The 22,611-nt window shown below is 39.0% G+C and overlaps 1 protein-coding gene across 1 annotated transcript in view; it reads right to left on the reverse strand.

Annotated features, from left to right (window-relative positions):
- Positions 1–22,611, reverse strand: part of LOC146380511 (cadherin-7-like) — a 115,060-nt gene that overhangs the window by 13,872 nt on the left and 78,577 nt on the right. Inside the window, exons 9-10 of the mRNA XM_084939656.1 lie at positions 21,427–21,548; positions 5,498–5,615 (exon numbers count right to left, since the gene is read on the reverse strand). Coding sequence (XP_084795782.1) covers positions 5,498–5,615; positions 21,427–21,548 — 240 coding nt within the window. The remainder of the gene's footprint in view (positions 1–5,497; positions 5,616–21,426; positions 21,549–22,611) is intronic.

Genomic DNA, 22,611 nt, shown 5'->3' on the forward strand with positions numbered 1-22,611 from the left:
TGAAAGAAATAGTTAATAAAACATTAGGCAGCAACTGATCTTTTCATATCACAAATTTTATTTTATCTGCTGATTCAACTCACCCACTGGAGAAGACTGCTGCTCAGCTTACTTCAGTCATATTCATGAACATGTTTGGCCCACTTTTAATTACATTTTATTAACCAGTAGTGCTGTTGTTCTCTAACTTTCCATCCATTGTAGAAGGAACCAGTTACCACTTTAGTTTAGATTTAGAGGTCTTTATGAATTTTTTGTCTTTTGCCCTGTCTAACTCTCCTTACCCCCAACTGGTCGCAGCAGATGGCTGCCTGATTCTGCCTGATTCTGCCTGAGGTTTCTTCCTGTTAAAAGAACGTTTTTCGTTCCCACTATTACCAAATGCTTGCTCATAGGGGGTCGTTTGATTGCAGGGGTTTTCGCTGTAGGGTCAATATAAAGCATCTTGAGCATGACATGCTATCATTAGTTTCTTTTGAAATTTTTTAAGTTCAAAAGAAACTAATCCCAGAAATATTTTGTTAATAAGCGTCAAAGACTCATAACTGAAAGTCCTTCTTTCATCTCTTAGGCTACAAAACTTAATTTTATATATTTTTTTATTTTGGCCATCTTGACAGTAGGTAGACAAATTGATTGCTTTGTGAGGTGGTGTGAGGTGAACCACCTGCAGCTGAATGTGGCCAAAACAAAGAAGCTGGTGGTGGACTTCGGCTGAAACAGATCCCGACCCTCTCCTGTCTGCATTGGTACGACTGATATCAAAATAGTCACATCCTATAGGTATCTAGGAGTTCATCTGGATCACAAGCTGGAGTGGTCTACCAACATGAAAGCTCCCTACAAAGAGGGTCTGAGCCAGCTTTAATTTCTATGAAGGCTCAGATCCTTCAATGTATGCTCTATATGTTCTATCAGCCTTTTGTTGTGAGCCCCATCTCCTTTGCTGTGACATGCTGGGGTGCATGCATCAAAAGCAAAGGACGCAAACAGACTGAACAAACTCATCAGGAAGGCTGAGTTTGCTGTTGGCATGAAGCTCGCCTAACTGGAGGAGGTGATCAGTGACAGGATTCTGGCAATCATGGACAATAACTCCCACCCCTTCCATAACACACTATACAATCTGAAGAGCAGTTTCAGCGACAGGTTCCTTCAACCTTGCTGTCTGGGGGAACGTTACAGGAAGTTGTTCCTTCCTGCTGCTATCAGGCTCTTTAATTCATCCACTTGGGTCAGAGCCACACATGTGGAACAGTATTAATCACACCTCAATGCACCCTGTCACTTTTGTACACTACGACATATTTACACACATACTTGTACCTTTATATTTATATGTATATTTTTCTTTATACCTATAGCTCTATATTTATCTATTTATCCTAATATGTATCTATTAGGGGTGCAACAATACTCGTATTGATATTGAACCGTTCGATACAAAATACAATACAAAATTTTTAATTTATTTTATCAACTTTTCTTCTGACGATGCTGTCAGTGTTGAGCGCTCAGTGGATCTGCGCTCCACAGTGCAGCCTAGGCGGAGTAGTCGAACGCAGATTCACTGACCACAGGGCAAGCTAGCGAGACAGAAGTTAAGCTCTTGTTGCAACATGGCAAATTGAACCTCCCCCACCCTCATTCAGATGTGGCGTTTGGAACTATTTTGGTTTTCATGTGAAGTATGACCCTGAAGGTAAGTGCGTCATGGACAAAAGTAAAACAGTATGTCGGATGTGCCATGCAATGCTCAATTACATTGGTGGGAACTAGTGTGTTAGCGCAGTTAGCTCGTTAACGTGTTGACGCCGTCCAGCCCCATGCACGGGGCGATCCGCGGTAGCTCGTTAACGGAGATTTGCCGTGTTGTGGCGTTAACGTCATTTTAACGAGATTAACGCTGACAGCACTAGTGGGAACACAACGAATATGACTGCACATTTACTCCGACATCATCCTAGTGCAAAGACAAGTGGAAGCAGACAACAACAACAAGCATGCATGCTACAAACTTTACCCGAGTCATTTAGACAGCCGTTAGCACATGATTCTCCTTATGGGGACCTGATATGTTTAATATGCTGCTGAGAATATAGCCCAGAAGAAGCGTATAGCATAGCTTTTATTTTGGAAAGAGACATTTCTCTGTAATAAACTCTCTTTTCCAAAGATGACTGATTTCTCGATCAGATAGATTTATTTTTTCTATTACTTTGTTGTTTCAGCAACATTCAATTTAAAAACTGTACTTTTGAGTTAAAATATACATTTATAATTTTAATAAATGACAAATTAAAAAGGCACGAACATTTTTTTGTATCGAAAAAATATCGAACCGTGACACCAAAGTATCGAACCGAACTGTGAATTTTGTGTATCGTTGCACCCCTAGTATCTATCATAACTCAGTTTCGATATGAGCGCTTGTTGTTTTTTTATATATTTGCTGCTATGACAACTCAATTTCCCTCTGGGACTAATAAAGTTTCTCTGATTCTGATTCTGAAAAGATATTCACATTTTAATCAGTTTTACATTTGTGAATTAAACTGTAAAAGGGTATTATTTTTTTAAGGTTGCTTCTTTAAAAATGTATTTAAACAGACCTTAAACTGTATAACTGCACAAACAAAATAACATTTCCTTGCATTGATTATTGTGTTTTCCTTGTTTAATTTCCATTGATTTGCATTTCCTTCGTTATGACGTACTAAATCATTAAAGCTCATACAGAATTCATTAAGAGTCATTTGGGTACCATGGAAAAAAACACATATTAACATGCTAATACACATTACACTGGACACCACTGAACATACTATGTTGTTGTTGCAACATTTGTAAATGTGTCCATACAGTTCATTCAGTATACTCAACATACTGAATAAGAGGTTAATAGAATATCTCCTCAGAGAACCTTTTTCTATTCAAGCTACCCTTAGTCTGCTAAGGTGTTACTAAAACAACAAGTACATGATGTAACACATGTCTGCACTCAGAAGGATTACTGTGGCACAACCTGGTTGCTGCTGCTGTTCTTTATACAAACTAACATTGCTGCCTGAGCCGAGCTCCCACACATGTGAACAAAACACTCGACAAAGGCCCATCACCTCAGAATGCACATCAGCTCAGCACATGCTATGTTTTTCAAAGCAGTGGGAATTCATGTAAGCAAGTAATGATGGAGTCAGACACAGTTATCACATCTTTAAAAATATATGCAAATTACCACTTAGGCTTTTCTATAAGAACAACTAATTTTCTACATCCACCCACTGTTTTGCTTGTAGGTGGATAACAAATCATTATGACACAAAGACAGTTTTCACCTTGTGTGTTTGATTTAAAGTTATTCCTTGATCCGACACATAGACACCCCGCACTAAGTTGAACAAAGTTATAGCAAGACTGAGTTCTCACTCGGATGTGCTCCAGTTACAGAGGAAGTTTGTTTCTGGATTTCGTTTTGATGAACAATTACCAAGAAAAAAAAGTAGAGGGGGCATTGTCACGGCAGAATAATGGTTTCATTTGGCAGTGCTGGGCATGCCGGGGGCCACCAGTTACTCTGTACTATTTTTTTTCCTGAGTCAGATTGCAGAGTGTATTATAGCCAGATACAGGGCAGATATAGGGAGCTGAGTGAACAATGGCTAAAGTGTCAATTGCATTGCTGCCAGGCTCAGTTGGAAGGAATAAACAACAAACAGACCATACCTAACTTGAGCAACACCTTTTACAGACTCTTAAAGGCCAGTAGCAATTATCTCAAGGGATTGTTTTAAAAATGTATCTCCATGAAATAAAGCGAATCTGACTGAACTCTGACAGTAATGTAGAAGCAGTTTAAACCTCTGACTGAATTCTTCCAAATAACATGTATTAGTTTTTACACAAGTATCGACTAACAATATGTATGTACAAACTATTTTTTTAATTTCTCATCAGCGTATGGATCGGCGTATCCACCTAGCGGTGGCTAGGCCACCAGCTGTTCATTCAACATTAGGCTTCATCTGAGCTAATGCGAGTCACTGAACTCAATATCACTCAATGTTTGTGGTGTTGGTGTCTTTTAGAGAAGTGTTTCCCAACCTTTTGGAGCCACAGCACATATTTCACATTTGAAAAATCACACAGCACACCACCAAACAAAAATATCACAAAAAGCATGTTGATAATTTTCCCCTGTGCACGAATTATAGCGGAATTGGTTCGCTTCTGACCACTACTCATGCTAGGGCCTTCATCTGGGTCAGAATTTTCTCCAGGACCCAGGTTATATTGACTACTTTTTTTCCCAAGTATTTATCTATTGCTATTATATGCTGCATTGTCTAACTCACCGCATGACTTTTATGTAATGTCTTCTTCGTCTTCTTTAGTTTTACTGGCAGTTGGCAACCCATTTAATTAGAGGAGGTAGTTGTACTGCCCTCTAGTGGAAGAGAATGTAATAGTTCGGCTGTTTACTCATGCTGATCGCTTAGAGCAGCGGTCCCCAACCTTTTTGGCGCCACGGACCGGTTTATGCCCGACAATATTTTCACGGACCGACCTTTAAGGTGTCGCGGATAAATACAACAAAATAAAACTAGTACCGGTACCGAAAAAAGGAGATTTATTCATAACACACGTGAAAAGACCCAGGAAACCCGAGTTAACGATAAAAACGATAGCAAAATGACGCTGAAAACCGATAAAAACCCTGAAAACCATACATTTCACACCTGAGCCTCAACTCTCGCGGCCCGGTACCAAACGACTCACGGACCGGTACCGGTCCGAGGCCCGGGGGTTGGGGACCGCTGGCTTAGAGTACCAATCTCGTGTAACCAGATAATCTTCCACGGCACACCTGATCATTTCTCACACTGTTTCAGAGCACTTGTGATATAGTGACATTGCTTTACGTTTCCAAAATGCTCAAACTGAGGCTTAAACATGGGAGTTGGGTGACCTAAATCAATCTCTAATACGGTAGAATTAAACCAGAAAAATGATGTTTGACACAAGTCAATCAATTAAAGGTTATCCACATGCTGCATTTTATAGAATCAAATATAATTTTTAGTGTTCGACTATGGACTGGGAAATTCTGCAATGCATAAAAATGCAGAAAGAGACCAATCGTGATATAAAAAATAGACCAGTTAAAATATGAAATCTCAAAAATGCTTTTTTGTAAGATAGCAATAGATCATCCACCTAAAAGAACTGATCTGCCTCCTTTAGCATCATTTTAAAAACCTTAGATCATTTTGTTGGCAACATTTTACAACTACAAATTCTACTTTATATAACTTTAAAGCTTTTTAATACCCTCTAAAACATTTTTAGGGGAAACAAACATCAGTGTTTTTTTAATAATTCTCTACACTTCAGTATAGAAGTATAGACAAACAATCACATGCACACACACAGAAAAACAGTAAAACCATATGAGCTTGAAGATAACATCAAAGAATACCACAAAAGGTTGTCTCACCCTTATTATCTCGCAGAGTGAAGTTAAGGTTACCAGCAGCAGGTCCTGCCAGGGCGAAATAAAAGCGATGACCACTCAAAGGTTCATCCTTATCCACTGCGCTGATTGTCTGGATCACCTGAGGAGAATGTTAACACAAAAAGACATTCAGCATCAGTTAGCTTGCTGAGTTTTATCTGATCTCTCGGGCTAATCAGGGTGTAATCAGGGTGTAAAATGCTTAATGTGGGTTTGCAGTTAGTAAGCTCACAATCTCCCTCAACTTGAGGAAAGCATTGTCATCAAGGCTTTTGTATATGCATCACTTTTCACTCTGTCATAAATTTATGTACACGGAGGCATAAATCTTGTTTAAAAGGCCAGGCAACAGTGTGAGTGAACTGGAGAAAACCAACTTGATTCTGATTAATGGAAAGGATTTGTTTTATAATGTTTGGCTGTGGTTTTGTGTCATTTATCTCTTGAAGTACAGTAAGTGCTTATTTGGCAAGAGCTTTGCAACCTCTTAGGGATGAAGTGTTTTCTTTGGGGAAGTGATTTCTCTCAGCAAAACATTGTCCAGGGATTAGTTTTGCAGTCAGTGTAGAGACCACAACACATTTAGTGTGTTCAATTTTAACCCTTTGATGATTCTACAAAGGAAATAAAATGCTATTTCCAAGTGTCAACTAACCACATGGCCTTAACTGTAGAGATGGCAAATCACAGTAAAAGTGGATCGCTGTCTGACAGTAGGGATATCCAATTAAAGTAATGGCAAAAACCAAAATATAATACTTTTTATGAAAGTAATAATAATGTACTATGCATTGTCCAGACCAGGAAAAAGATCTGCTTTTATAGAGGTGCTCACAGTTAATCAACTAAGGATGTACTTAGTTTCCCCCATACTATGTACCTTTACTATGAAAGTGTGTTGGTAGCACTTTCCTTTAAAACTCATTGCCCCACTAATACCTATGACTATTATTGTTATTATCAAGCTGTAATGTGAAGAAGTGCTAAGAGTACATTTATCAGAGCTGAAAGATATTTCTCAATTATAGTAATCGAAAGATTTATATGACAAAGCCAGACTCAAAAATTTAAGTAATCCAAAGGCACACGTCTATGCATAAAATAAAAATATATTCTTTGAAGAGGATTCTCTATGATATAATCTTTAAGGACTAAAAATACAATACTTCCTACATTATTTTATCACTGCATATTACAATAAATCTTGACACTCAACGTTTCATCAAAAATCGCAGCTTCTTAAATTTCAGTGGTAACCATCTGTGAAAGACTCTTCTATTAACTCTGTATTGCAAGATATGTATATTCATTTAAAACCAGTTTAAAGTCATACTGTTGCAAATGCATGTGGTCCTTTGGTCCATTGGATTGACATAGATTGTGGGCTTTAACTATGGGAAAAACTGACATTAAATTTTAGTTAACGCACTTCCGACATGGGATATTTCAACACATCCTGTTACTGTGTTGTCTGGTTCTGCAAACTACTGTGCATCTTAAAATTTAGGGATTATTTTTTGCTCTCAAATGTAGGTTACAAGTTTCGTTCAACCAACTTTTCAACTCACTTTGAGGATGATCATTATTTCCATTTGCCAATATTGATAGGTGGAATATGCGAAGCTGTATTTCTCCATTGTTGATATGCAAAAATTTTCCTCTATGTACCTGTGTCTGGCTATGGGAGAGGTTTCTGCTTTAGTTAATAAAGTATTCATCTACTATTTAGGGTTTATCAAGTGTTTAATAAAGAGAAATTGCAAGGTATGAAGAGCAACCGTGTCGTAAAATTGGCTGTATTCATAGCTAAAAGTCAAAATCTCCCTCCGCTGCCAGACTGTGTATCAGTGATATCTGGTAATGACAATATGATGAAAGGAAATATACAGATACAACTGACCAACTCTAATACACACATCCCTCTTATTATATTATCTATCTGACCTGACCTTGGCCACCGCATTAAAAAATGAAGACAATATTAGGTCAGCGCACTGAACTGTTGTATTACTGATGCTCTTCAAAATAAATCCATCCAGCCAAGCATTCCTACTTCATTATTACGAGCATGAAAATAACTCATGATGAAAACTGATGTTGCTTGAGGCAATCCAAGAGAAGCATTCACATCTGTGGGTTAAAAGTGAATACAGTTTGTTTCAGTTTACTTGTTTTGCCTCTGAACCTCAAACTAAACCGAATCTTGCTCCTTCTATTATAGACGACTGTCGAAAACTATAAATAATGCAGGAAATCAGATTACAATTTATTTACACCCACTAGCACATGCTGTAATGATTTTTTTTATTTTATTTATTTTTTTATTCATACAAACGTGTTATCTGCAAATCAATTTCTTGTTTTAGCCCCCCCCCTAAAAAAAAAAAAAAAATCAAGGCAAAAAGACAAGGCTTTAATTTCAGCATCTAGTAGCAGAAAGAAAAAAAACAAACAAAAAACAAGCAAAAATCTCTCACAGTACACGCTGTACATGAGAAGCACATCAAACGCCGAGATGCCATATGGACGACAAATGATAGCCACCACAACGGCCATCAAAGTGGGTGTTACTGCCGCAGTGTCCTTATAAATTTAGATCAAGCCTCCCGAATCCTTTGTAGGCAATCAAGAAACTCAACCCTGTGACAACTCACACCTGTGGACAGGATCCAAGAGATCCTTAGAAGCAATTCACACTAAATTATCACATCTCCCAGCCCCAAACAGCTCTGAGTCGAACATCAGGACAAAAAGCAAAATAAGATGAAAAAATTAAAAGAGTGAGGAAGTAGAAAAAAATAAAAACAACCCCAATGATCCATCAGTGCCGAGACATGGATTATCAGTTGTCAGCTGTGATTAAATGCTGCTGGTTACAAGCTGTCAGGTATTAGGGATTTGTGTAGGTGGTAAGCGACATCCTGCCAATTATTAAAACTGGCAGGCGGGGTGAAATACCATGAATATTTTACTCTTATTTCTTAACAAAATTAAAATATTTGCATCAGCAAGTATTTAAAAAAGTGTCTCTGTTTGCTGTTTAGTTTTGCAGTGCAAGGGGAATTTATATGGGGAGCAGAAATGCAAAAAGGTTATCTGCTCTAGTTCTCAAGAACATTTGGGATATCTGTATATACAGACAGAAGTGATGTTTGTGTCAGCGGCAGATCAGTGACAGGCAAACTCAACAATTGAGCACCTAAACATGCAGCGTATGCACGCTCGGCTGCATATCGCCAAAGCTGCCACTGATCCTGGGATCATAATAACTCACATGCCTTTCACTCTGTTATGGAAATTTCACATCTGATAGAAACCTTTCTTTGTGGTTCCTACACCGCCGATGAATCCTATACACATTTTGAACCCTTTGATGTCCTTTGAATATTGCGGATGGATTCTGAGCTTATCTCTAGGAAGCTTTCCATTCCTCACGGCTGAGGGAAAGGACTCTAAATCATTCTTAAATCAAACACTTTGTAATGTATAATGCCTTTCATTAATGTGGCTCTGGTGCAAGGATGCACTGAACCTTTGGTGGGGAATCCTCAAATGGGTTGAGTAGGAGACAGGAGGAGAGAGGCATGGCTGCGGACATAAATTCTCGCTCAAAGACATTAACAGCTGCAGCCGACTGGTGCCTGTCGCAAGGAACGGCTGAGGAGGCCTATGAATCACCAAATTAAAGGGTTTTTTGAGTTTACACATGGCTGCGTGTCAGACCACACCGGATATTAAAGGACAAAGGTGTCTCTGTTTGTTGCCTTCAAAGGAAAGTAAGAGAATGTGCAGTACACAGAGGAATGTATGCACATTTGTATTGTAAAAGTGGGATGTTACTCAAACTCACTAAATTTTAACCAAATTATCCATAAAATGAACAAAAAAACCAAACAAAAAACAAAAACAGAAGGAAGTCAGATTGAAGAATGACATTTAGAGCCATATGAAAAAGAAAAGTTTTCATAGGAGTCTATTCAGTGCTGTGAAAAACTAAGCACATCTAACACTTAGATCTTTATCAGCAGTAACTTAAATGAATCATTTTCTGTAAGTCTTTCACTTTGTTATAGAGGAATTTTGGCCTACAGTTCATTGAGGTTTGTGGACCTTTTTTCATGCACAGCTCTCTTCAGGACCCACGACACCATTTCAGTCAGGTTGAAATCTGGAATTTTGTGTGATCCAATTTATGGTGTCTTCTTCTTTTTTAATCAAACTGCTGCACTGACTTCTTTTTTAATTAAATGTTTTCTTTTGTAATCATTTTATTATTTTTCTGTATACTTCTAATATTTTTTCTTCTTATATATTTCTCGCATGTATTATTTTAAGACAGGTGGGGATTATGGTTCCTCCCCCCTGTCTTTATCATTAACGGTCTAGTCCAGTTTTACTTGGGCGTCACTTAACCTATTAACCTATTAACCAATAGCAACCTGTTATATGTCAGCTGGTTTATCTATGGAGATGTGATTGGTTAATTAGAATTTTTTTCTGTTTCTTGTCTTTTATTTACACACAAATTGTACTTTGTGTTACTATGACCCTGATGAAGGCCAGAAGCTGAAACGGGTTGGTCAGTTAATAAAGTTGTTCCTCTTTCATTCTAAGAGTTGTTAGAGTTCCTGCGTTGTGAGTTTTTCATCCTCTCCATGCACCTTGGAAGTAGGTAAAGCTGTGCCAGAAATTTTTGCTGCGATATGAGCCAATTTCAGCCAAGCTGGCTTCATATTTGATTCTAAAATAATTTGTTATACAAGTAGTTCACAGTTGACTGAATGACTGCAAGGTGCTCAGGTCCTGTGTCCTGTAAAACAAGCCCAAATCATCAACCCTCCACCACCGTGATTTCCTTTTGAGAGAATGAGTATGTGAAGCTTGTGCTGGAGAACATTTAGATGTCTTTATGTCAATATGCTATGTTTAGTTGTAGATTATAGCCAAACAGCTACACTTTCGTCTGTTTGGAGTTCTTTTTGGAGAGTAGAGGTTTTAGCCTGGAAACACTTCCAAGAAGTGTTTTATTTAGTCTTATTTTTATAATTAACTTGCCTGTAGATTCTGAAATCTCTCGAGGTGTTTGCAGTTCCTCTGCTCACTGCACAGCCTGACCTTGGGTCGACTGTGTAGGGGTGTCCACTTTGGGGAAAATTGCCAACTATCTTGAATGTTTTCCACATTGTTGAGTGGTGGACTTCAAATTGTTTAAAAATTAAATAGTTGCTGATGCCTTTCTTCCTTAGCATTGTGTTAACACACACACTTGAATGCTCCAGACTAGCAAACTGACAAAACTTCCTCTTTCATAGAGGTGCTCACACTCTCTGATAATCAGTTAATCAAATGCATTTGATTAGCAGCACCTGACTGCTACTTACCCTCTTAATTCTCAAGGAATGGTGTACTTAAGGGCTGCATAGAGTCCTGTGAAGACTTTCTTTTTCACTTGACTGTATATGAGTTTAGTCTACTGTTGCCTTACTATCTTTTTGAACGCTTGAGTGATTGTTGAAATCCCTTCATGCTTTATCTGTATCATAACTTAGTTACAAAATCTATTGCACTTTAATAAAAATGCAGCAGTGGAAAAAGGCTATTAGAAATACCAAAGCATTTTCCGGATTCTACTGTAATTTTTATTTGCATGAAAATACATAAACAGTGCTTACTGATGTGTTTCTGCATTTAATACTAAATCAGTATTAAATGTACTGAAAACCTTAACAAAGACACAGAAATAAAGTTGTTCCAAGTGGTGAAGAATTAAGGCAAAGCCTGTGGTGTAGAATTTTAAAGAAGTCAAATTTGGAAAGCAGGGAACATCTAATGACACTATCATGTAGTATTACAGGAAATGTATGATTTAATGTTTCTTGGACCTTAACCAACACGGGGAAATAAAAAGCCAGATATCTCAGCCGCTGCTTTTGACCTTTTTTTAATCTAATCGACCTTTGGCAATCTTCCCAGTTTTAAAGAAGTGATATACAAAACTGCTGGGGCATTTTAGGAAAACTCTTTAAGGAAAAATCTTTTTCACTCCAAAATACATATTGTTTTCATCTTAATTTAGAGATTTATCTTTACAACAACAAAAACTTTTGGCATATTCAAACTAAAAGGAAAGTGACAGATCTTTTTATTGTGAAGGTGTGTTACTTTGTTTTCATCGGTTGAGAAAGTAACTCTAATGTCAGAAGGCAGCAGCAGTGTCAACAGGAAAGGTGACAGCTGACAGCGAACAACACTTCTAATTAAAAGTCTAAGAATAGCATTTTAAACCTATACCTCACTTCACTAAGATGCATGCAGTGACAACTGATAAGTAAACATCAACTTAAAGACATTATTGCGCAGCCAAACCTTTGATACAAAGGTGTCTGCGTGACAGTTTTGAAAAGTGCTACACAGTTTGTCAGTCTCAGTGACTTCTTTGTGCTCACATTCCTTGATTTAATTCGAAAATTAGAAAACAAAAATTGTTGACTTTGTGGAACAATAATGCAAAGATAAATGGTATTTTTAAGTGAGTGAAAAATAAATGTAAGTACTTTTTAAATATCAAATGAAATGTGATCTTAGATCTGAATATGAAAAGAAAATAAGAAATTTGAAATGTTTTATTTAGAGTTATTCTTGGGGTTTTTTTTTTTCTTTGATCAAAGGGAATTATACTTTTCTTTACATATATTATCCACAACAGTACACTGGTACAAAAAAAATTATGCACAGGCTTCAAAATGAGTTTCAGTGTTCAGTCTTTAATCCAAAGCCAAATTCTGGGTTCTGGATATTTTCATTGAAGATTCTACTCTTTGGTGTCTAGTTATTTGAATCCACCCATCCCCAGACATCGCACCACCTGGTTGATTGAGCTGCACCTTCACAGGCCAAATCCTGCCTGTTCACTCAGCACTCGCCATAATTCTACAAATGACACCCCGCCACCTAAAACGCATCTGTTTTCGCCGGCGTGCAGTTCAAACAATCAAGATTTAATTCTTCCAAACACTGGAAGTACGTTAGCGAACTACAATGGCCATAATTTACTTCAACTATGACACAAAGCATCTGTGCTCCCTTGAGCTGCTGCATTGCTGACTCAGACTTTGACTGGAGACAGGAACATGAAATGTGGCTTCTATAATGAAAAAAGTAATGTTTGGTAAAGTAGCATAACTAGAATGACTGACTATATAGTTTAAAAAAAAAGACGAAGAATCCAAGCAATAATGAGCAAATCACACTTTGACACCAGCGAAGTAAACACTGCACTGCATTTTAAACTCTTCAGGGTCTAGTCTAGTGTTATACTGTCTTTATAGTGTAATTATCAGATTGTGAGTAGGATACGACTGGCTGTACAGCTAAGAGACTTTCATTTAAGCCACCTAAAGCCCTGTTGGCAGATTAGTCATACAATAAGATCAAGACAGCCACTTCAAAGTTGAACCAAGAGTATAAATAAGTATCGCATCAAATAGGTGGCACTCGTTGCCATGGCAATATGACAGCTGTCACCATGGGTTGTGTTGACGAAGGAAGTGGTGGGCCTGCCGCTTTCACACCCCTCGCTCTGCGGCACTCTGCCACGGCTTCCTATGACATAGACGCCCTAAACATCACCCACATGTGACACCCATAACTTTGTTCACTAACAGCACCAGCTCACACATCTCACCCTGCTGTCAGACACACACACACACAGACATACGTACGGATGCCCCACCCCCACACATATTGCCAATCAATATCATTCAACAAATGTCATCCTTCAATCCCTTTATTTTATTTTTTTATCCCGCCGCTCTCATTCCGCATCGACAATCTGAATTGTTCGCTGAGACTCGACTTGTCATAAGCGTGTTTGTTGGCATGATCCTGACAAGTCGAAACTGCTGAGGCTAAAGTCATCTCCTGGTGAGATCTGAGATTAAACTTGCTCCTTGTTCTGTCTTTTTATAGAACAGACAGTCTGCTGCCACACACTAATATTTTCTCTGCCCCTAGCACCTTGGCATATCTGTTTTCATCTCTCACCTATGCAACACCCATAATAAACTGATAATTTGAGCGATGACTAGAGGTGCGAAGACACTTTTTTATTGATGTGAGGCAGTATAGTAATTAGGAAATGGTTAAAAAAAAAAAAAAAAAAACTTAAAAATGGCACATACAGATATATGGCCAGACTTCAAACCAGGATATAAATTTGTATGTAAATACATGTCTTATTAGACAACATTAATTATCTTCACTGACTATTCATTGTTTAAGTTAGGAGATATTCACACACACACTCTGGAACTACAGCACGCTAGTTTGTTGTAAAAAAACAAGAAGTAGTCTGAGAGGAAACCTTGGGGCTGGAAAATCAAGCCAACTGGGAACTACCAAAAGTGCACTTCATTAAACGGCTTTGAAGAAGACTCCAGCAGCAAGGTAAACCACACAGTTGCTGCAGTTGAAATACCCACATTTAAAGCACAGATAAATATGTTTACAGCCTCCTCAATAAAAAATGTATCTTCACATTACCAAAACTTGCATCCATCTTCCATCCACCGTCTTAACTCTTAACTCCAGTTCAGTGTTGCAGGGAGCCTGGAGTCTAGCTCTCTAAACCCTGATTACTCATGTTAACATTCACACATAGGGCCAATTTAGAATCATCAAGTTACCAAACATGTACATCTTTGGATTGTGGAAGGAAGCTGGTGTACCCTGAGTAAAGCCATGCCAGCACGGAGAAGACATGCAAACTCCACAGACCTGGGAGTGACCTCTTTATCTGACAGGTGATCACGGTTAGCTGTAACAGCTAGCTGTCTTATAGTAAATAATGTAAGACACTGATTTTCATGACATTATATGATAAACAGAATAGGTTTAGTGGGGCTATGCTCTAGTTTTGGTAAATACAATTGTATTGCTTTTTTTTGTATGTTACATTAGCTGCTATTTGCACCCAGGTGATGCAACCTTACAGTCTGTAGATGCATCTTGATAAACACTTGCTAGTGTTAGCTGAACACTTAGCATGCCTGTCTTTCTTCCAAATATCATTACACCTAGCTCCAAAGTGTCATTCAGAATGCTAAAATTGCAAGGCTTTACAAACCAGATGCTATGGTTGCTACATTCATTTTATATGCAGTCAAGGCAGTTCATCTGTTGCTGTTAGCAGGTTTCCTGTGGATGGAAAGACAGGTATAACTATTGGATTACTCTGCAGGAACCTCCTGGAGGTCTAAGGTTTTTTGTTTTGTTTTTTTTGTTTTTTGTTTTTTTTGTTTTTTTTTTTGGGGGGGGGGGGGGGGGTCAGTAAATTCTAAGCTAAATGTGACATATGTGATAAGAAAGGTGAACATCACAGCAAATTTAAAAATCAGTGTATTAACTTGTGTTGACATTTGACTGAAAGCTCAGAAGGAGCACAAAGTTTGATGGAAATTTGGCAGAAGTAGCCACTTAGGGTTTTGTATCTTAATTTAGCCTCGCAGCCTCATAAAAACACGTTTTCAAACGTCAGCATGCACCAGCTACTTCAGCAGTGTTTGTATCTCACTGCTTTCTTTTCAACTCTTTTACCTTGCAGTTTGAAAACCTCAGTTCATGACTACCCAACATTCCCAAATCCCTCAGGGACGCTACAGGACTGCAGGGAGGGGCAGGGAGCAGATTGGGGGCAGCTGAATGCCAAGTCCACTCATGTATGTAATGGTTACACTGAAGTGATTGTACAACGTGACCCCCCACTCCTCCGTCCCTGCTGCCCTGCCCCTTCCACATCATCATAATATCAATTAATATTATGGCAGAAGACAGACGCACCGTTGATCCGTAACAAGTGGCATCTCTGGAGAGAACCAGTGCCACGAGACGTCCTTAATTAGGCCTGAAAAATGGCAGCTTATTCCATCCCTGCACTCCCTCTTAATCTGTGCTACAGAGCCACAGAGTCAACCCTGGCCCCAACTGGCAACTATTATTATTTCATCTTTGTCACAGCTGTGAATAAGCCAATGGGCGTGACAGTCAGTGGGCGGCGTGAGATTTTTAACAATGCTTTACAGGAAAAGCAGACACAGTTAGTACTGCCAGTGGTTCACTGCTACAGCCAGACATATAGTACACAACAGGGGCATTTTGATTAATAAGGAATCAGGGAGGTGGTGGAGCGCATATCTGACAGGTTATGAGTCCACCTAGTCCGTCTAGTAACAGACAGCAGACACCTCGTTGTAATTCAAACTGTGTTTTCACATTCAAATGTCAGCGTCTCTCCTTCCCTTTGCTCTGTATTTTTGGGTGTAAATTTCATCATGAAATTTCCATTTTTTTGTGCCCTCATTATTCACTCTGAAGGTGCATTCCCATTGGTACACTTCAGTCTTGCCCAAGAGATGGCTTCAATGGGACTGAATAAAATTGGAATTAGCAGATAATTAAAAAAAAGTAAGAAAACAAGCACTTCCTGTCTGTAGTAGTCATTCACTCCTACGACAAGGTTAAAGAAAGTACAAGAAGCACGTTTCTCATCTAAATTTATCCCATGTGAAAGACGTGAGGTGAGCGCAGCATGCAAAGATTTGTGATTCCTCAAGATGTGACAAAGACAATCATGGCAATTGCTATGGCAGTTACATTACTGAAAGCACAGGTTTATTTTTACAGACAAAATACTGCGCGGGATGTGACATGTCAATATGTGACTCTCAAGTATTTCCAAATGATATATAAGAAATTATGGGAGAAAACGCTAATCTAAAATGTTAACACGTAAACTACATGTAAATGTCACACAGTTTAAAAAGGTTCGGTAACAGATCTCTAAATAGGAAAGTTACAGCCTGTATTTACTGGATTCACTGTAGAGGTAATATGTCTGTAACATGTATAGTTAGTAAATTGTAATATATGTTTGCTGGCTGAAATATTGTGGTTTTCTTTTTTGTTAACTTGTTCTTTTTAATGCAGATTACTACCAGCAAAGCGCCTCTTGACTAAATGTAGCTAACTCTCATGTGACGACATTTTAGTGGTCCCATGTCAGGGGGCCACTGTTCTCAGTTTTGTACATTAAAAAACCTTAGAACTCAAAATCATGCTCAAAATATTAGTGCTGTCAGCGTTAATAAGTTATGGTAAGTTATGGTAAAGCCATAACTGCATTAACGCGGAAAATCTCCGTTAACGAGTAACCGCGGATCGCCCCGGATGGCTGGATGGCGTCAACACGTTAACGAGCTAAAGGCGCTAACGTGTTGATGCTGTGCAGCTCCACACACAAGGTGATCCGCGGTAACTCGTTAACTCGAAGATTTGTCGCGTTAACGCCATTTAAATAAGGTTAACACTGACAGCTGTATAAAATATGTAAAATCAAAGATTTATTCAAATAATTAATCATTAAGAAAAATATGCTTCATCTAAACTAAATATATACAAATCAAACATATTTAATATGATCAGATTTAATTGCAATAATTTTATTTTATTTTTTACAGATTTACATGTATTCAAATTACTTAAACTCAACATTTTAGGCACACATATTTGTTATTGTCAGTAAACAAACTCAGGGTCCTGCGGGGGATGGGGGCTGCATGGATGTAAAGGTTCACCGATGGACTCGGAAGTTAATGGGGAGCCAGTGCAACTAAATTAGCAACGATGTGACATGCGAGTACTTGGAAAACTCAGCCAGAAGGCTCGCAGCGGTGTTTTGAACAACCTGCTGATGTTCAAAGGAAGCTTTGTTAAGACAAGCGAACAATGAATTACAATAATCCAGACGTGATGAAATAAAGGTGTGACTAACAATCTCCAATTCAGAGCGTGACACAGTGGAACTCCACTTGGCAACATTTCCTAAGTGATAAAACCGAGAGCAAACCAGAGAATTCACTGAATAAACGGGCTGTTGCTATAAATGTAACCTCCTCCGGAACATTAATTTACAGAGACAGACAACACATTGCACAGAGGTCACATCAATTTATTTTGCCTCTTTATTTTATGTGTATTTAAAAAGAAATCAAAGAAATTGTAGCTATGATGGCTGCAATGCTACATTAAAAAAAAAAAAAACTTCTACATGTGACTATAAATCACATATTTAACTGTTGGAATGTAAGAAATTCAATGTGAAACAACAGCTAGATGGTCCTTTTTAATGTGGAAACCTTATATACACTGTGAATAACGAGGATTTCCTTGTGATCTGATTGTCTTCCGACTAAACTAATAGGAAATGAAGAGCAGCACGTTTTTACTTTCCCCAGAAAAACAGTGTTTTCATTGTGTCTTTCCATCAACACCCTTCTTATTCATTACCTTTTTTTTTCTAGTGGAGATTTATTCCTACAGAGTGTACCATCAGTCTTTCGGAGCCCCTCTCTTCGGAAATGGCTTGTCTTATTGCGAACTGATGGACATTTAGATCTTTAAAGATGCTCTGGAGTCTTTTCCAGCTTTCGTGATTTGCGATTGAGGCATGGCTCACAACAACCAATCTTTCATGAGAAGAACACACTTTGTGAGTGCAGACTTCGGATGCCTTTAATTATCAACCCATCAGCCCACACTTCCAATCTCATCACAACACCTGGCTCCAAGTGTTGTTTTGTTAGCAAAGGCGGTTTGCTTACCTTTTCAAGCCTAGACTGGGAATGACTGTCTGGGCTCGCCTGGGAATTGTGTGTAGTTAGTTTAGTTAGCTTTTTTTTCTTGTCTTTTTGGTCAATTGTGATTTATGATGATCAGAGCGCATTTTACAATTAGCAAGTATAAATCCACACGGTTCACAAAACGTTTTCTCAAAAGTGTTTAGATAAGTAGATAAAAGATATGTTAGGTGAGTTTAATTGTGAAATTTATTCTAGACATTTTACGCCTATTTGTTTTGTGTTCCTTTGTCTTCCTTCTTTTGAAGTGATGTGATGAGTCACAGTTCCTAACTTGTAAATTGAGGAGCTAATTAAATCCTTGAATGTAGCTATTTGTGTAAAAATATGAAATCACGTGCATACTTCAGGTACTTAGCGCTGGGCTGACAGTATTTCACTTCAGTTGAGTAAAATCCAAACACATATCCACACACAACCATACATACTCACTACTTTGTGTTGTAAGTGTCTTAACTATTATAAGGTTAAAACCAGCTCCAAGCTAAAGTAGCTCATTTTAACTGCACCATTTTATGACTGTGCAGTCATAATTTGAATGCATCGCTTCAACTCGCTGGATGGACAAGGACCGAGGCCTCAGTCACCACCAGCTCCTCACTTTACAGCAAAGAAGCTTCTAGCTACACCTAGGGGGGAACCACGCAGCTCAGCTATCGCTGGCATTGAGTAAGCAATCTGTCTGCTTCAGCTGAGTAATTACAGATTTGCAGTACCTTTTCCTGCTGATGATGCTGTCATGGGCAATGGCTGTTGCTGTGTCCTGCAGGCTGGTATGATTGTTGGAGAATGACTTTGTTTCAGTCTCTGTGCCATAATTTATAAGGTGCTAGTGGGAAGAAGTTTACAAATTATCTCCTGAATTTAAAAGTTGAAATATCGACGAGTGAGAGATGGTTGCTTTATGTTGCGCTAACTTTAATATCGCAGAGGAACAACAATCGTCTGAGGATAAGTGGCGGGATCATTAACCAAAAATAGACATTAAGCTCTGGTAGAATGCATTTTTCAATAATGATGTCAACTAATATAGAGGCAGTGTTTATTCCTGCAAATGCTAAGCCTTACAGCTACAGTGTGATGAATTACATTAAATTGAGTAATATCTTAAAATACCTCAAGGTTGGCTGAATTGTGTATACTGAACTCCACTTAGTTAGTTGTGATTAAAAAAAGATACAAGCTCAAAAAATACCTAAAAAAGCCCAACATGGCAGCATAATGAGAAATTTGAAAATTCACTTTAACACTCATCCTGGGATCTGGACAAACCCTGGAGGTGTATTATGTCATATCTCACAGGAGTTTTCTTCCATCGCTCCCATTTTTTAGGTCTGCCTAATGATGTTATCATTGTTGTGACATCAGATTCAGCGGACTCTGGATCTGGTCTTTGACCTTTACAGATGATGCGGTTCTCTTGGCCTCCAGCTTTCACTGGGGTGGTTTGCACCTGAATGTGAAGCAGCTGGGATGAGAAGCAGCACCTTCAAATCTGAGGCCGTGGTTCTCAGCCAGAAGAGTGCCCACTCTGTGTCAGGGATAGAGTTGCTTCTCCAAGTGGAGGAGTTCAAGTATGTTGCGGTCTTGTGAGGGAAGAGTAGAGTGGGAGATTGACAGATTGGTGTGGATGCTGAAGAGAGAGGTGAGTGTCAGTTTAAAGCTGTCAATTTACAGATCGATCTACGTTGCCACCTCACCTATGGTCACGAGCTGTGGTGACGGAAGGAATGAGATCACTGATACAAGTGGCGGAAATGAATTTCCTCTGAATGCTGTCTGGGCTCTCCCTTAGAGATGGAGAGTGGAGCCGCTACTCTTCTACATCGAAAGGAGCCAGCAGAGGTGGCGAAGGCATCTGATCGGGACGCCTTTGAGATGCCTCCAAAGAGACGTCACCCTTTCATTAATGACAACTTTGGGCTGCCTTTATTGTTTTTTTATTTCTATTATTTTATATTTATTCCGATTGCTTTTCTCATATAAAGCCAACAAAAGTGATGTTTACTTAAAACTACTGAGAATAAAAGGATGATAAATAAGTATTTAGTAATAATGTGGATTGTACTTCAGATAACATCTGCAAGTGCATGTGTTAAAGACACGTTTTTCATTTTACAAAACTGCAAATTAGTTGTAACTCTGCAGTAATAAGATTAATTCCATTTTTTATCTTTAGATGCCCTTAATTACATAACTAATAACGCTCTGAGAATAAACAAGTTTTGCCATTATTAGTGTTTTGCTATTATATTTGCTAAGAGCAAATATAATAGCAGTTCCCCAGAGACTTCAGTCGGTAATCCATGTATGTTAAATATGTCGGTCAGACGAGGGTTAGTCTCTGGAACCTCGATGGAAAATGAGCCGCTCCGTGCATATAAAACAAATACACACAGAGAAAATGTAGTCTTTCACTTTTTGCAAATGAAATCATTTGCTATTTCTGCTCACCCTCCTGTGAGCCTGGTGACAAACAACTCCCAAATATGAATGCAAATAACATATTTAAAAGGGCCTAATGGCCATTCCCAATATAATGCATCATTCTGATCAATTGTACTTATTCAAGTCTACACGCCTCTTTTACCCTTCGCCTCTGATTGTATTTTCCACATGCCAAGAGCAGATGAATCGCCGCCACTGACACACAAGTCATTTAGCAACAATGAGGCCAAATGCTAAAAGCAGTGAAAAAAATCAGCTTCTTCCCCTCCTTCTCTTCCTAAAATCTCTCTAGTTACCTTCCCACCATATTGTGTTGCATTTTCTACATCACTGCCCTGCATGGCGACCATCTAATTACGCAGGACTTCAGAATGGAAAATCAGACCGACGCCGAACACTACTCCATCCCAGCATGAGCCATTGCATTAGGTTGTTAAGACCACAGGCATAGTGCACTGTCATTAATTTAGCTGCCTTTGACAGTATTGAATGCGAGTAACATCTCTAATGAACGATAAGAACTACAATACCTGCTATTAAATCTTAAGGATGTGTCTCATACTAATGATGCTGTCTCCCTGGAGTGACCTCGAGCTGTGAAGTGGATAGTGCATGCACACAGTGGACTTGTTTTGAGGAACAAAAGAGAAAGGGTTTTAATGGCTTTGAGAGTCAGTGGGTTTTCTTTGTGAGTCAAACTTCAAGCAAGTATGGAGAGAGAAAAAAAGGAAGGGAAGCAAGACCGACTGCGGAGATGTTTCTGGGTCTTACCTGTCCTGGTATGGCATTTTCACAAAGCAGTGTTTCATAGTCGATGGCAAAAACCGGAGCGTTATCATTTATGTCCTGCACTGTGATCAAAGTGATGCCTTTTCCGATTTGGGTTGGGTCATCTGAAAGGGAAAGAGAGAAGAGAGTCTGTCAAACTTTCTTTAAAGCACTTTGATTCTGCCTTAACTTTGCACTGGGCCAAATTATGGAATATTGATCTTTCTCATGTGTTATAATTAATCACAAAGGAGGTGGAGGGAGGGGGAAAAAAGTGCTGCTGTAATGAAATATGCAGAGTGCTTCAAACAGCTGGCGTTCTTGCCCTCTCTGCTGCGGATCAGCCGCAGTGATTAGACTCGGTGCTGGCTTGTTGTTTGCGTGTGCGAATGAGCCATCTCGCACGGAGGGCTTCACGCCTCTGTCCGCCTGATACACACTGATGGCTAAATGGCTGTGTCTGAGTGCAAGATGATGATTTAGCCTGGTGGTGCCACGGTGCTGGCCAGAGATGACGCCGTGACATTCGGGCCGGCTGATTTGATGGTGATAAAAAGGACGTGCGGAGCCTCGGGCCACAGACTTGTTGTCATTGGCGTGGTCTGGCCAGAGTGGATGAAATGTGAGTGACTGCAGCTCGAGTGCACAACATCCCTCAACCACAGAGTCCCTGCACCCTCTTCAGTTACAAAGAACCCATTTACTATAAATACTGTCATAAGGCACGACAGTAGATTTTGTTGCCAGTCCATGAACTCGAAGATGTTTTCAGCTGAAAACAGCGCCCAAGTGTCACTATGTGTCAGAAGTCAGTGCCTCATGCATGAGGGACTGTTGTGACATTTCATATGGCTATTATTATATGCTCCTTTCTTTTTGTTGCTATATCAGGCAAGCACTCACACTCGGGATTCAACCAAGTGGCGCATCTGTGTGCTGTTAGATGTAAATAAAAACACATCTTTGAAGCAAAGATGGATAAAAAGGCTTTGAGAAAAGGAAAAGAAAAGAAGACCTTTTTCACACAGTGTTCGATCTGAAGATGTGAAAGCAAAAGAACTGCTGGGCTGACAGGCTGGTTGTCTTTTTAACTTATACCGATGTGACGCAGCTGTTTGGCGTGCTCAGTGGATAGCGCGCTGATGATTGCTGTCCATTGTGCGGAATGATAGGAATGCAACGTGGGAA

The sequence above is a fragment of the Perissodus microlepis genome, chromosome 9 (genome assembly GCF_051167445.1).
Source record: "Perissodus microlepis isolate ML-2025 ecotype Zambia chromosome 9, ASM5116744v1, whole genome shotgun sequence".
In the NCBI taxonomy this organism is placed as follows: Eukaryota; Metazoa; Chordata; class Actinopteri; order Cichliformes; family Cichlidae; genus Perissodus; species Perissodus microlepis.